At 49.3% G+C, this 14,371-nt stretch overlaps 1 protein-coding gene across 2 annotated transcripts in view; it reads right to left on the bottom strand.

The window, feature by feature from the left end:
- The window catches only part of SCARB1 (scavenger receptor class B member 1), a 113,540-nt gene that overhangs the window by 97,270 nt on the left and 1,899 nt on the right, over positions 1–14,371 (bottom strand). The window contains exon 2 of one of the 2 annotated variants that reach the window (XM_010368420.2): positions 12,798–12,893. In XM_010368420.2, the coding sequence (XP_010366722.2) occupies positions 12,798–12,893 (96 nt within the window). Of the gene's footprint in view, positions 1–12,797; positions 12,901–14,371 lie in introns of both variants that reach the window. The other variant, XM_030938758.1, reaches the window with a different exon arrangement.

Below are 14,371 nucleotides of genomic sequence, written 5' to 3'. Positions count from 1 at the left end.
CTGGGGAGGACATTTCTGGCAAATGAACCGGCAAGTGCAAAGGCCCTGTGTCAGGGAAGTGCTCACTCTGCCCAGGAAACAGATAATCAGGGACCACTGCGCCTTAGACGGTGCAGTCACCCCAGTTTATACCTCTTGCCCCAGTAGTATCATTAACAGCACCTCCAAGTCACTGCATGTTGGGGTGGCCTGTGACACCCCAACTGCACTGAACTGAAACACACAGGCTGGCTGCAGCTCTCGAGCAAAGGTCACGGTCCCTGGAAGGCAGCCCTCTCTCGACTCCTCTCTCCTCCCGGGTTCCACGCGACACTCCCTGCCCTCCTACCCTCAGCCCCAGGGGTGGGAGCAGCTTCACTCTTCGTTTTGTTTTCCCTGCAGCTTTGTATATATCCTCGAAGTCTCCAATTTTGAGTGTTCTCTCCACTTCCTGCTCAGACCACTGCAGGAACTGATTCTGTGGTGGGAAAGGAATCAGAGGAGAGAAAGAGAGGCTTAGAGGCAGCGTCCAACTGTTGGGGTAGAAGCCTGGAGGTAACAGCTGGCACAGTGGCTCATGCGTGTAATCCCAGCACTTTGGGAGGCCAAGGCGGGAGGATGGCTTGAGGCCAGGAGTTCAAGACCAGCCTGAGCAACATGGTGAAATCCCCTCTCTACTAAAAATATACAAAATTAGCCGGGCTTGGTGGCATGTGCCTGTAATCCCAGCTACTCGGGAGGCTGAGGCAGGAGAATCGCTTGAGCCTAGAAAGTAGAGGCTGCAGTGAGACATGATTGTGCCACTGCACTCCAGCCTGGGCAACAAGAGTGAAACCCTGACTCAAAAATAAAGAAAAAAAAAGTAGGCTGTCTTTAGAAAAAAAAAAGAAGAAAGTTGACTAATAGTTAAAAACAGCAAGTCTGAAGCTAGACAGTCCAGGTTCAAAGCCCTGCTCTCCTATGGACACGTTACTTAACTACCTGGGCCTCGATTGTCCCATCTGTAAAATGGGACTAATAAGACCCACCTCAGAGGTGCTGAATAAGTGAATTGCTTGAACCTGGGAGGTAGAGACTGCAGCGAGCCGAGATCATGGCACTGCGCTCCAGCCTGGGTGACAGCAAGACTCTGTCTCAAAAAACGAAAAACAACAACAAAAAAATTAACATAGAATTACCATGTGATGCATCAATCTCACTTCTGGGTATAAAAGAAATGAAACCAGGGACTTGAAGAGGAATCTGAACACCTGCGTTCATTGCAGCGCTGTTCACGATGGCCCACCGGTGGGAGCAACCCGAGTGTCCCCTGATGGTTGGTGGGTAATAAGCTGGGGCCCACCCACACGTTGGAATAGGATTCAGCCTGGAAAAGGAAGGACATTCTGACACACATTGCAACATGCACGGGCCTTGAGGAAGTTACGCGAGTGAAATAAACCAGCCACAACAGGACAAATACCGTACGATTCTATTTGCATGCGCTCCCTAGAGTAGCCAGATTCACAGAGACAGAACAGAGAATGGTGGGTGCCAGGGGCTGGGGGAGAGGGGGTGGGGTATTACTGATCAATGCATATGCAGTTTCCATTTTGCAAGATGAAAGAGTGCCAGGAGGGATGGTGGTGATGGTTACACAACAGTGTGGATGTCCTTAATGCCACTGAAATGTACACTTAGAAATGGTTAAGATGGTAAAAACCAACAAACCACACAACAAAAGGCTGAGCCAGAGAGAGGATAGGAGCCTCCCACAAAGTGCAAGTTTGGGGTCAAGAAATCTGTTAGGAGGCTTGAGGGGACCTGAGCAATGCGGAGCAACTTTGATCTGTCTTTGATCAGGGAGGCAGAGATAAGATGTGAGTGTGAGTGGGGCAGGCTCAGGGAGGACAGCAGGTCCACCAGGCCCTCTGGAGTGTTCTCTGAGCCTCCAGACAGGGAATGAGGGGACCCAGGGCCCCCAAACTGTCGCCAAGCCCACTCCTGGGGACTTCGTAACTTCTCCACCCTGTCCTGAACCAGAGAGAAAAATGCTGGCAAGTGTGACAGGAGCCCGTGTCAGCTTCCCTGAGCAACACAGACGCAGACCCAGGGTCTGTCTCAGAAAGGAGTCCCCACCACACAGGGAGGAGGGATCAGAGCCACCCAAGAGGGTATTTGGGAGATTCACAATCGGGGCGACAGAGCCTGGATTTCTAGACAAGTTGCTCAACTCCTCCAGGCCATGGGTGCCCCTCTGAGCCCCAGGTGTCCCCTCTGAGCCCCAGCTGCTCCTCTCAGCCCACGGTATCCCCTCTGAGCCTTGGGTGTCTCTCTGAGCCCTGGGCCCCCTCTGTACAGTGGGAAAGAGAGGTGTACCAAGGGTGGAACAGTGGATACAGCCCCCAGTCTATTCAAACTCAGTTCGCTATTTCTTATCACTGCGCACCAGTAACTCTAAAAAATGTCAACGATAAAACATTCCTCCTGAAACAATCTTTTATTGGTCTAAGTCTGAACCGGGAGTTGGCAAACTACAGCCCGAAGGCCAAACCTGATCCCCAGTCTGTTTTTGTAAATAAAGTTTTACTGGAACCCAGAGACACCTAATCATATAGTTTATGGCTGCGTCCAGGCTACAATGGCAGAGTTGAGTAATTTTAACAGAGGCCCTGTAGTGCAGAAAGTTAAAATAGTTATTATCTGTCGCTTTACAGAAAGAGTTTGCCAATCTTTGGACTAAACAATTGCTGTGGTTGAGTTTTAATAATACATATGTGAGTTTCAGATTAGCACAATCGTCTTACTTTCCTTTTAATAAATATTGTATTCCTCATGGAGTTGAGTTCAGAGAACTCCATGTGCCCCTACACACACAGACACACACATTGACACACACAGACAACACACAGACACACACATTGACACACACAGACACACAAACACACACATTGACACAGACACACTGACACATGCAAACACACACACAGACACACACATTGACACACAGACACACAAACATATGCAGAGACACAAACACACACACAGACACACAGTATTTTACTGAACTTGAATAACTATCTCTTTTTTTCTTTATTTCTACACAGCAGGGATATAAGAATAAATATTATATTAGGCTGGTCACAGTGGCTCATGCCTTTAATCTCAGCACTTTGGGAGGCTGAGGCAGGAGGATGACTTGAGCCCAGGAGTTTAAGACCAACCCTGGCAACACAGTGAGACACTGTCTCAAAAATAATTTTTTCTAATTTAAAAGAAAGGAGAAGTGGGGGGTGGTTCATGGATACAAAAATAATCATTTAAGGCCTGGCGCGGTGGCTCACGCCTGTAATCCCAGCACTTTGGGAGGCTGAGGCAGGTGGATCATGAGGTCAGGAGATCGAGGACCATCCGGGCAAACACAGTGAAACCCCGTCTCTACTAAAAAATACAAAAAATTAGCCAGGCGTGGTGGCAGGCGCCTGTAGTCCCAGCTACTTGGGAGGCTGAGGCAGAAGAATGATGTGAACCCGGGAGGCGGAGCTTGCAGTGATCAGGAGATCACGCCACTGCACTCTGACCTGGGCGACAGAGTGAGACTCGTCTCAAAAATAATAATAATAATAATCATTTAAAAGAATGACTAAAACCTACTGTTTGCACAACAGGGTGACCAGAGTCAATAATAACTTAATTGGCCGGGCGCGGTGGCTCAAGCCTGTAATCCCAGCACTTTGGGAGGCCGAGACGGGCGAATCACGAGGTCAGGAGATCGAGACCATCCTGGCTAACACGGTGAAACCCCGTCTCTACTAAAAATACAAAAACTAGCTGGGCGAGGTGGCGGGCGCCTGTAGTCCCAGCTACTCGGGAGGCTGAGGCAGGAGAATGGCGTAAACCCGGGAGGCGGAGCTTGCAGTGAGCTGAGATCTGGCCACCGCACTCCAGTCCGGGCGACAGAGCGAGACTCCGCCTCAAAAAAAAAAATAATAATAATAATAATAATAATAATAACTTAATTGTACATAGTAAAATAACTAAAAGAGTAGAATTGGAGGCCGGGCACGGTAGCTCACGCCTGTAATCCCAGCACTTTGGGAGGCCGAGGCGGGTGGATCACAAGGTCAGGAGTTCAAGACCAGCCTTGCCAACACGGTGAAACCCCGTCTCTACTAAAAATACAAAAATTAGCCAGGTATGGTGGTGGGCGCCTGTAATCCTAGCTACTAGGGAGGCTGAGGCAGGAGAATCACTTGAACCTGGGCGGCAGAGGTTGCAGTGAGCCGAGATCACCCCACTGCACTCCAGCCTGGGTGACAGAGCGAAACTCCATCTCAAAAAAAGAGAGCATAATTGGATTGTTTGTAACACAAAGGATGAATGCTTGAGGGAATGGACACCGCATTCTCCATGACATGATTATTGCACTTTGCTTGCCCATATCAAAACATGTACCCCATAAATAGATAGATACACCTACTATGTACCCACAAAAATTTTAAAAATTAAAAAGATGACCCATTCAGAGGTCAAATATGAGATACATGCCGATGGAGACAAGTAATATCTCGGAGGGTTTTTGTGAGGATGAAATTAAGCAAGGGTGATGATAGATACCATTGGTTGCCTTTCCGAAATTCACTTTTCTCACCCCTTCTTTCTTGAAGGCAGAGGGTCTGTCTGCTTCCCAGCGGCCACAGATGCTCAAAGAGGGGGACCTCGTTCCCCCATGCGGAGGAAATCCTGATCATTCTCAGCCATCTTGGCAATACAGTTCCTCTCACTATGACTGGCTTAGGGGTGGACATGTGAGCAAATGCTGGTCAAAAACACAAGCGATCCCAGCACTTTGGGAGGCCGAGACGGGTGGATCACGAGGTCAGGAGATCGAGACCATCCTGGCTAACCCGTTGAAACCCCGTCTCTACCAAAAAATACAAAAAACTAGCTGGGCGAGGTGGCGGGCGCCTGTAGTTGCAGCTACTCAGGAGGCTGAGGCAGGAGAATAGCGTAAACCCGGGAGGCAGAGCTTGCAGTGAGCTGAGATCCAGCCACTGCACTCCAGCCTGGGCAACAGAGCAAGACTCCATCTCAAAAAATAAAAATAAAAAACACAAGCGGGGGTGAGCTAGGGGAATTCTTGGAAAGGTTTCATTGTTTATAAAAATGGACCAAGGAAGAGATGCTTCCTGCACGTGTCCTGTTGGATGAGATGCCCAGACAGAGGCAGCCACTGTGCCCTGCAGAAAATGCCAGAGCAGAGAGATGCAGAGAACCTGGCTCTTCTGGGATCCCCTTGACTACTGAAACTGAGAGCCGGCCGGGCGTGGTGGCTCACGCATGTAATCCCAGCGCTTTGGGAGGCCATGGCGGAAGGATTGCTTGAGGCCAGTAGTTCAAGACCAACCTGGCCAACATAGTGAGACTCTGTATTTTAAAAATAAAAATATAAATAAATAAAATTTAAAAAGAAATTGAGAACGCCAGGCCCAGTGGCTCATACAAGTAATCCCAGCACTTTGGGAGGCCAAGGTGGAAGTATTACTTGAGGCCAGTAGTTCAAATCCAGTCTGGCCAATATAGTGAGACCCTGTCTCTATTTTAAAACTAAAAAGGTTGGGCACAGTGTCTCATGCCTGTAATCCTAGCATTTCGGGAGGCCAAGACAGGTGAGGTCAGGAGTTCGAGACCAGTCTAGCCAACATGGCTAAACCCCATCTCTACTAAAAATACAAAAATTAGCCAGGCATGGTGGCACATGCCTGTAATCCCAGCTACTCAGGAGGCTGAGACAGGAGAATCACTTGAACCAGGGAGGTGGAGGTTGTATTGAGCCAAGATCACGCCATTGCACTGCAGCCTGGGCAACAAAGTGAGACCCTGTCTCAAAAAAAAAAAAAAAAAATGAAACCAAGAACCCCAAAGCTGCCCTGCCTCAGGACTTCCCCTTATATGGAAATAATAAATATCTTTATTGTTAAACCACTTGGGTGCTTTCTAGGACTTTCAGCCAAAAGCAGTCTCAATGGCTACAGATATAAACCCAGCGGAAAAATAGCTGGCAGCCACAATCAACAGCTTTACTGACTTTGCCCTTCAGTGAGTGTTCACAGACTGCCCCCAGTGCGCCGGGACCGGGGACTGCAGCTCATGAAAAGGGGTTTCTTTCCTAGAGGCACACTCCAGGGGCTGCAGACAGACACCAAAGCAAGTCCAGGAATAAGCCACCAAAACAGCTTCAGATAATGTTCAATGCTGGCAAGAAACAAAACCCAGCAGTTTGAGAGAGAGCGAGTGAGGGTTTGGGTTCTCTGGGAAGGTGACGTTTAACGGAGAACTAGATGAAGACCCAACCATGGGAAGACCCAGAGAGAGTATTCCAGGCGGAGGGCATAGCACGCGCAAAGGCCCTGAGGTAGGAGTGAACTTTGTGCATCGGAGGAACTGAACCATGGAATGTAAGAGCATCACGATTGTGGCAGCAGCTTTCAAGAAAGTATCTAAAAACACACAAAAGGTCCACAATCCTAATTTCTTGCCTCCTTTTTTTTTTTAAGATGCAGCCTCAAACTCCTGGGCTCAGGTAATCCTCCCTAGTAGCTGTGACAACAGGTACCCGCCACCACACCTGGTTCTGTCAGACTGTAACTGAGCACTTCTTATGGGCAAGGGGGCACGTTAATCACCTTCTCATAAAGATCACACACCAGTGGGACAAAGAGATTCCTCTCACATCAATGAGTCTGCCGTGACACCTGAGAAAACGCTCCCAGGGAGAGGAATCCGCCTCGGTGAGGGCGCATTCCAGGGGCACAGAGCGGACCTTTTTCAAAGCGAGTGGATTGTGTTACTTCCTGCTTGAACTCTGTTGGTTTCCTGTTGCATAAACTCCAGGTCCTCCCCAGGCCGCCTTCCTCTGCCTCCCTCTCCACTCTCTGGAATGCAGCCACCCTCGCTTCCTTCAGTTCTTCCTATGGGGTCAGCCCGTGCCCACCGCAGGACCCAGCACAGGCTCTGAGCCCCGCTTCAAACGCTCTTGTTGTTTAAAAGGGCGCCATGGAAGCTTTTTCTAGAGGCAGCTCCAGCCTCATCTCCTCATAGAGGCCTTCCTCAACCAGCCCTTCTAAAGTAACACTCTTCTCTGGCGCAGTGGCTCACACCTGTAATCCCAGCACTTTGGGAGGCTGAGGCGGGCAGATCACTTAAGTTCAGGAGTTCGAGACCCGCCTTGCCAATATGATGAAACTCCATCTCTACTACAAATGCAAAACTTAGCCAGGTGCAGTGTGCACCTGTAATCCCAGCTACTCAGGAGGCTGAGGCAGGAGAATTACTTGAACCCAGGAGGCAGAGGTTGCAGTGAGGCGAGGTCGCACCACTGCACTCCAGCCTGGGCGACAGAGTGGGACTCTCTCTCAAAAAAAAAAAAGAAAGAAAGAAAGAATTAACTGCATTAATAGGGTGTTAATTAATAGGTGTGTCTGTAGTTCCAGCTGCTCTGGAGGCTGAGGCGGGAGGATTGCTTGAGCCTGGGAGTTCAAGGCTGCAGTGAACCATGATTGTGCCACTGTACTCCAGTCTGGCCAACAGAGTGGTCCTGTTAATTAATTAGAGACCCTGTCTCTAATTAATTAATGCTCTTTAGTCCTGTTTTATTTTCATCATCATCCTGTTTTATTTTCATCACACTCTGACATCATCTGTCCTGACTTTTCACCACTTGTTTCCTCCATGTTTCTGCAGAGAAACACCATGAGGGTAAAAACCTTACCTGGCCTCACAGCTGAATCCCCAGCACCAGCACAGGGCCCGGTGCACGCAAGGGGCATGATGGTTTGTGGAATGAATGAATGAATGAATGAATGAATGAATGAGGGACCTAACCCCACTGGAGGAAGTCAGGAAAGGCTTGCTGAAGAAGTGGTATCTGAAGTGGCATTGATGGGTGAGAAGGAGTTCGGCTGTTCACCCCGACTTTGGCCAATGATTAGAACTCCCTGGGGGCCAGCGCTTGTGGCCTGCACTCAGTGGTCTCCCAGGGTCTGGGTCGGGCACAGGCGTTGGTGTGTGTTGAAACTCCCTGTGTGATTCTCATATGCACACTAGGCTGAGAGCCGTTCATCAGGGGTCTTGGTTCTCCTCCAGGTGTTCTCCAGGGCAGCAGCACCAGGCCACCTGGGAATGTGATAGAAATGCAGGTTTTCAGGCCAGGTGTGGTGGCTCACGCCTGTAATCCCAGCACTTTGGGAGGCCAAGGCTGGAGGATAACTTGAGCCCAGGAGTTTGAGACCAGCCTGGGCAACATAGTGAGATACCATCTCTTCAAAAAAAAATTGTTTTAATTAGCCAGTCATGGTGGCAAGTGCCTGTAGCCCCGGCTACTCAGGAGGCTGAGATGGGAGGATCTCTTGAGCCTGGGAGGTCGAGGCTGCAGTGAGCCATGTCCACACCACTGCACTCCAGCCTGAGCAATAGAGCAATAGCCTGTCTCAAAAAAAAAAAAAAAAGAAAGGAAGAAAGAAAGAAAGAGAAAGAGAAAGGAAGGAAGGAAGGAAGGGAGGGAGGGAGGAAGGAAGGGAGGGAGGGAAGTGGAGGGAGGAGAGGAGAGGAGGAAGGAAGGAACGGAAGGAAGTGAAGGAGAGGGGGGGGTGAGGGAACTTCTTTTTGCTGGTTCTTTCGTCTTTCTTTCCTGCGAAGGAAGGAAGGGAGGCGGCTTCGGAGGGGAGTGGGAGGGAGGAGGAAGGTACGGAAGGGGAAGGAAGGGGGAAGGAAGAGGTGAGGGGGGATGGGAGGGAGGAGGAACGGGGACGTCCTTCCTTCCTTTTCGAAGAAAGTGGAGAAAGGGAGGGAGAAAAAAAAGGAAGAAAGAAAGCCCCACCCCCCCCTCCCCTTCTCCCCCCCCCCTCCACCGCCCCGGAGCTTTTTCCTCCCTTCCAGGAAGCAAGGAAGGAAGGAAGGAAGGAAGGAAGTCAGTCAGTCAGGCAAGCAGATTCTGAGTCCTCACCCCAGACCTGTGACTCAGACACTGGGGAGTAAGGCCCAGGAATCTGCATTTTCACAAACTCTTCAGGGGCTTGGGACTCACTCTGGAATGATGGATGGAACAGAATCTTCCAGAAGGACGAATGCTTTCAGCCATGCCTGGTGTCAGAGGCAGGAGCTCCCACACTTACGGGCTGCCTGGCTCCTCACCAAGACAGGTCCTAGACTGTCTGTGAGACTATCTTTCCCTTGAGGCAGCTGAGAGCTAGAGCAGCTTCAGATGCCTCCAGATCCTAGGACCTTGAACTTCAACTCGAACTTGGCTCTAAAGTGTCGCCCTCAGCGAGAGTTAACGCAGTTGTACCCTGGCTCCGTGAGTGGGTGGACAGGGGGCCTTGCTCGCTCCTTCCTCCCCAACTCTGCCCCACGGGGAAGAGAGAGAGGTTGTCAGGTGAGTAGGAGTTTGTTTCAACAGTGTATTTATAGGTCCCAAGAACTGAGGATAAAGTTTCTGAAATACTAGCCAGAGGATGTCCCTCTTCGAGAAAAAGAGAACAAGAACACCGCAGTTACCCAGCTTTGTTATTTATGTAACAATAGCAGGACATTTGAGTTCTTTCTCTTTTCATCCTACTTCCACTCCCCACACTAACCTTTGTAATCACTAACATTTCTCTTGTTTTGATGTTTTTTGCATCCTTTCATTCTCCCTATCTGGGTGGGTAGAATTGTGTCCCTCCAAAAAAAGATATGCCCAAGTCCTAGGCCCCTGGTCCCTGTGATTGCAGCCTTATTTGGAAATAGGGTCTTTGCAGATGCAATTAAATCAAGAGGAGGGCCTGCAGGATTCGGGCGGGCCCTGATCCAATAGGAAAGGGGTCATTATAAGAAGAGGGACATCGGGCTGGACGCGGTGGCTCACGCCTGTAATCCCACACTTTGAGAGGCTGAGTCAGGCGGATCACCTGAGGTCAGGAGTTCGAGACCAGCCTGCTGAACATGGCGAAACCCCGTCTCTACTAAAAATACAACAAATTAGCTGGGCGTGGTGGCAGGTACCTGTAATCGCAGCTACTCAGGAGGCTGAGGCAGGAGAATCATTAGAACCCGGGAGGCGGAGGTTGCAGTGAGCCAAGATCGCGCCACTGCACTCCAGCCTGGGCAACAAGAGTGAGACTGCTTCTCAAGAAAAAAAAAAGAAGAAGAAGAAGAAGATCTTGTCACAGAGGCACATACAAAATGTCATGTGCCATCAAGGCAGAGATTGCAGTGCTGTATCTGCAAGCCAAGAAATGCCGAGGGCTGCTGGCCCTCAGAGGTCGAAGGAGGCAATGAAGTTTCCTCCCCACCCCAGGCTTTGGAGGGCTCTGCTGACACCTTCATTTCTGATTTCTGCCCTCCAGAAAGGTAAGAAATACATTTCTGTTGTTCTAAGCCACCCAGTTGGCGGCACTTTGTCCCGCAGCCCCACAGGACTGACGTACCCTCTCCACCCTCTTCCTTTAGCCCAGCGAGAGTTCTTGCGCTTGGGCAAACAGCAGAGCCACCTGGAGGTTTAGTGAAACCCAGAGGGCTGGCCCCACTCCTGGAGTGCCTGATTCAGGAGGTCTGGGTGGGCCTGGTAACTGCATTTTCAGCAAGTTTCCTGAACTTGCTGGTGCTGCTGGTCTGCGGACCACACTTTGAGAACTGCTGATCCAGATCACACCATCTCCTGCCTGGATGACAGCTCCAGTCCCCTAACTGGCCAGAACCCTCTCCCCTCCTCCCTTCCCCCTCCACCGGCAGGCAGGCTGAGCTTTCTAAAACACCTAGGAAATAGTCACTCCCCAGTGTAGAACCTCCAGGGGCCTCTCACGGTCTGCAGGACAAAGTCCAAACACCTTCGAAGGCCACTGCAGTTGCCTGATCTCAGCTGAGATGCTCAACACAGACTCCCCACCCACCCCCAGGCACAGGAAGGAGGGAGAAAGAGATGCTTTCAAGAATCGTTTTTGTTTTAATTTATCAAATAATTGTGAATAGATATAGTGTTAGTTTGCTAGGGCTGCCATACAAAGCACCACAAACTGGGCAGCTTAAAGCAACAGAAAGCCGAGCACAGTAGCTCATACCTGCAATCCCAGGTCTTGGGGAGGCCAAGGTGGGAGGATCACTTGAGTCCAGGAGTTCAAGAGCAGCCTGGGCAACATGGCGAAACCCCATCTCTACAAAAAATACAAAAATTACCCAGGTGTGGTGGTGCATGGCTGTACTCCAGCTACTTGGGAGGCTGAGGTGGGAGGATTACCTGAACCCAGGGAAGTTGAGGCTGCAGTGAGCCGAGATTGTGCCACTGCATTCCAGCCTGGGTGACAGAGTGAGACCCTGTCTCAAAAAACTAAAGATATATAAATAAACAGAAAGTTTACTCTCTGGAAGTCTGGAGGCTGGAAGTCTGAGACGGGGATGTCTGCAGGGGCCACGCTCCCTCTGAAGGCTCTGAGGCTCCTTCCTCGCTCTTCCAGCTTCCAGGGGGCTGACTGGCAATCCTTGGGGCTCCTGGGCTTGCAGATGCCTCTGAGGTCATGGGGCCATCATTCCTGAGTCTGACACCATCTTTCCCGTGTACATCTGTGTTCACAAGATAGCTCTGCTCTTACAAGGACACCAGTCCTGTTGGATTAGGGGCCCAAGCTGCTCCAGCAGGATGTTATCTTAACTCATCTGCAATGACCCTGCTTCCAAATGAAGTCATGTTCTGAGGTGTCAGAGGACAGGGCTTCAGCCTATCTTTTTGGGAACACAATTCAACCCATGACAGATTTTATTTTTCTTTTGAGACAAGGTCTGGTTCTGTCGCCCAGGCTGGAGTGCAGTGGCACAGTCGCAGCTCACTGCAGCCTTAACCTCCTGGGCTCCAGCAATCCTCCCGCCTCAGCCTCCCGAGTAGCTGGGACCACAGGGATGCGCACCATGCCCAGCTTTTTTGTTTTTTGTTTTTTGTTTTTAGATAGAGTTTCACTCTTGCTGCCCAGGCTGGAGTGCAGTGGCGCCATCTCAGCTCACTGCAACCTCCGCCTCCTGGGTTCAAGTGATTCTCCTGCCTCAGCCTCCCAAGTAGCTGGGATTACAGGCACCCACCACTACACCCGGCTAATTTTTGGCATTTTTAGTAGAGACGGGGTTTCACCCTGTCGGCCAGGCTGGTCTCAAACTCCTGACCTCAGGTGATCTGCCCGCCTCGGTCTCCCAAAGTGCTGGGATTACATGAACCACTGTGCCTGGCCTATTTTTTTTATTATTGTTTGTAGAGACAGGGTCTCCCTATGTTGCCCAGGCTGGTCTCCAGCTCCTGGGCTCAAGTGAGCCTCCCACCTCTGCCTCCCAAAATGCTGGGATTATAGGTATGTGCCACTGCACCTGGCCCCATGGCAGATATTGATCATAATAATAGCTAATATTCATTAAGACGGAACTTCATGCATGGCAGTGTTCTAACTGTTTTACATTTTAACTCACTGAATCCCCACATTCACCTCTGGAGTTAGAACCAATATTATGTCTACTTTTCAGATGAGGAAACTGAGGCACAGAGAAATAAAGTAACTTGTTCAAGGTCACACAGGGACACAGCGAGGGAGTAACCAGGCCCGAATTTGAACCTGAGTTGTTAGATGCTGGAGTCTGAGCTTCACAAAATCCAAGAGAAACAGAAAGAACAGAAAGGCCTATTAGATGAAAGCGAGGCTCTCCCTCACCCCCGACACCTGTTTTCCTCTTGCAAAATTTGGGAAACGTGGTAATTAATGTTCTGCAAAAGCAAAGAGTAGAGAGTACGAAATCATCAAAGCACTGTCAGACTGGCTTTTACTCACCTCACTGTGGAGTGGGCGGGTTATTTTGAATTCCAGCGGAGCGGTGGGGTCCTTCCTTATCTTCAGGGGATACGTTCCAAGATCCCTAGCGGACGCCTGAAACCTGAGATAGCACTGAACCCGGTATAGACTGTTTTTCCCCATGATAAAATTTAATTTATCATTTAGGCACAGTAAGAGATTAACAACAATAACTAATAATAAAATAGGCCATGCGCAGTAGCTCACGCCTGTAATCCCAACACTTTGGGAGGCCGAGGCAGGCAGATCACTTGAGGCCAGGAGTTCAAGAGCAGTTTGGCCAACATAGCAAAACCCTGTCTCTACTAAAAATACAAAAATTAGCTGGGCTTAGTGACACATGCCTATAATCCCAGCTACTCAGGAGGTTGAGGCAGGAGAATAGCTTGAACCCAGGAGGCAGAGATGACAGTAAGCTGAGATCATGCCACTGCACTCCAGCCTGGGCAACAGAGTGAGACTCTGTCTCAAAATAAATACATAAACAAAACCAGGTAAAACATTGAAATATATATATACAGTATGTGTGTGTGTATGTATATATACACACAATATATAATTATATAGATATCTATAATTATTTTTAGAGATGGGGCCTCGCTCTGTCACCCAGGCTGGAGTGCAATGATGCGATCATAGCTCACTACAGCCTCTACATCCTGGGTTCAAGCGATCCTCTCAGTTCAGCCCTCAGAGTAGCTAGGACGGGACTACAGGTGCATGCCTCCATGTCCTGGCTGATATTTTTTTTTTTTTTTTTTTAAGACAGAGTCTTGCTCTGTTACCCAGGCTGGAATGCAGTGGAGCGATCTCTGTTCACTACAACCTCCACCTCCTGGGTTCAAGTGATCCTTGTGCCTCAATCTCCCAAGTAGCTGGGATTGTAGGCGCCTGCTACCACACTGGCTGATATTTCTTTATATTTTTAGTAGAGACAGGGTTTTGCCATGTTGGCCAGGCTGGTCTCAAACTCCTGGCCTCAAGGGATCTACCTACCTTGGCCTCCCAAAGCGCTGAGATTACAGGCATGAGCTATCATGCCTGGTCTGATTTTGTTGTTGTTGTTGTTGTTGTTGTTGTTGTTGTTGTTGAGATGGGGTCTTGCTGTGTTTACCAGGGTGGTCTCGAATTCCTGGCCTCAAGCAATCCTCCCACCTCAGCCTGCCAAAGTGCTGGGATTACTGGTGTGAGCCACAGTGCCTGGCCCCCTCGTTATTTTTTATTTCTAGAATTTTCCTGGCCATTTTCCTTTATTCACATCTTTTGGTGAACTTGGGCACCATTTTCTCAAACCTCCCAAAATTTTGTGTTGGTATTTTAATTGGGATTGCATGGATTTCTAGTTAAATTTAGCAAGCTCTTGGCATCTTTCCAAAGCTGATTCTTCCTCTCTAAGAAGAAAGATTGTCTTCCCATGAATGGCTCTTTTTATATTTCAACAATAGTATAAATTTTTTAAAGGTTTTTATGTTTGTATCCTCCATATTCCTTGGGAAGTTTGTTGTTAAATATTTTATCATTACAGTTGCTATTGTCAACAAGATCTTTTCTTT

This window comes from Rhinopithecus roxellana, chromosome 10 (genome assembly GCF_007565055.1).
Source record: "Rhinopithecus roxellana isolate Shanxi Qingling chromosome 10, ASM756505v1, whole genome shotgun sequence".
NCBI lineage: Eukaryota > Metazoa > Chordata > Mammalia > Primates > Cercopithecidae > Rhinopithecus > Rhinopithecus roxellana.
The sequence above is the reverse complement of the archived record's forward strand: the minus strand, read 5'-3'. Positions and strand labels throughout refer to the sequence as shown.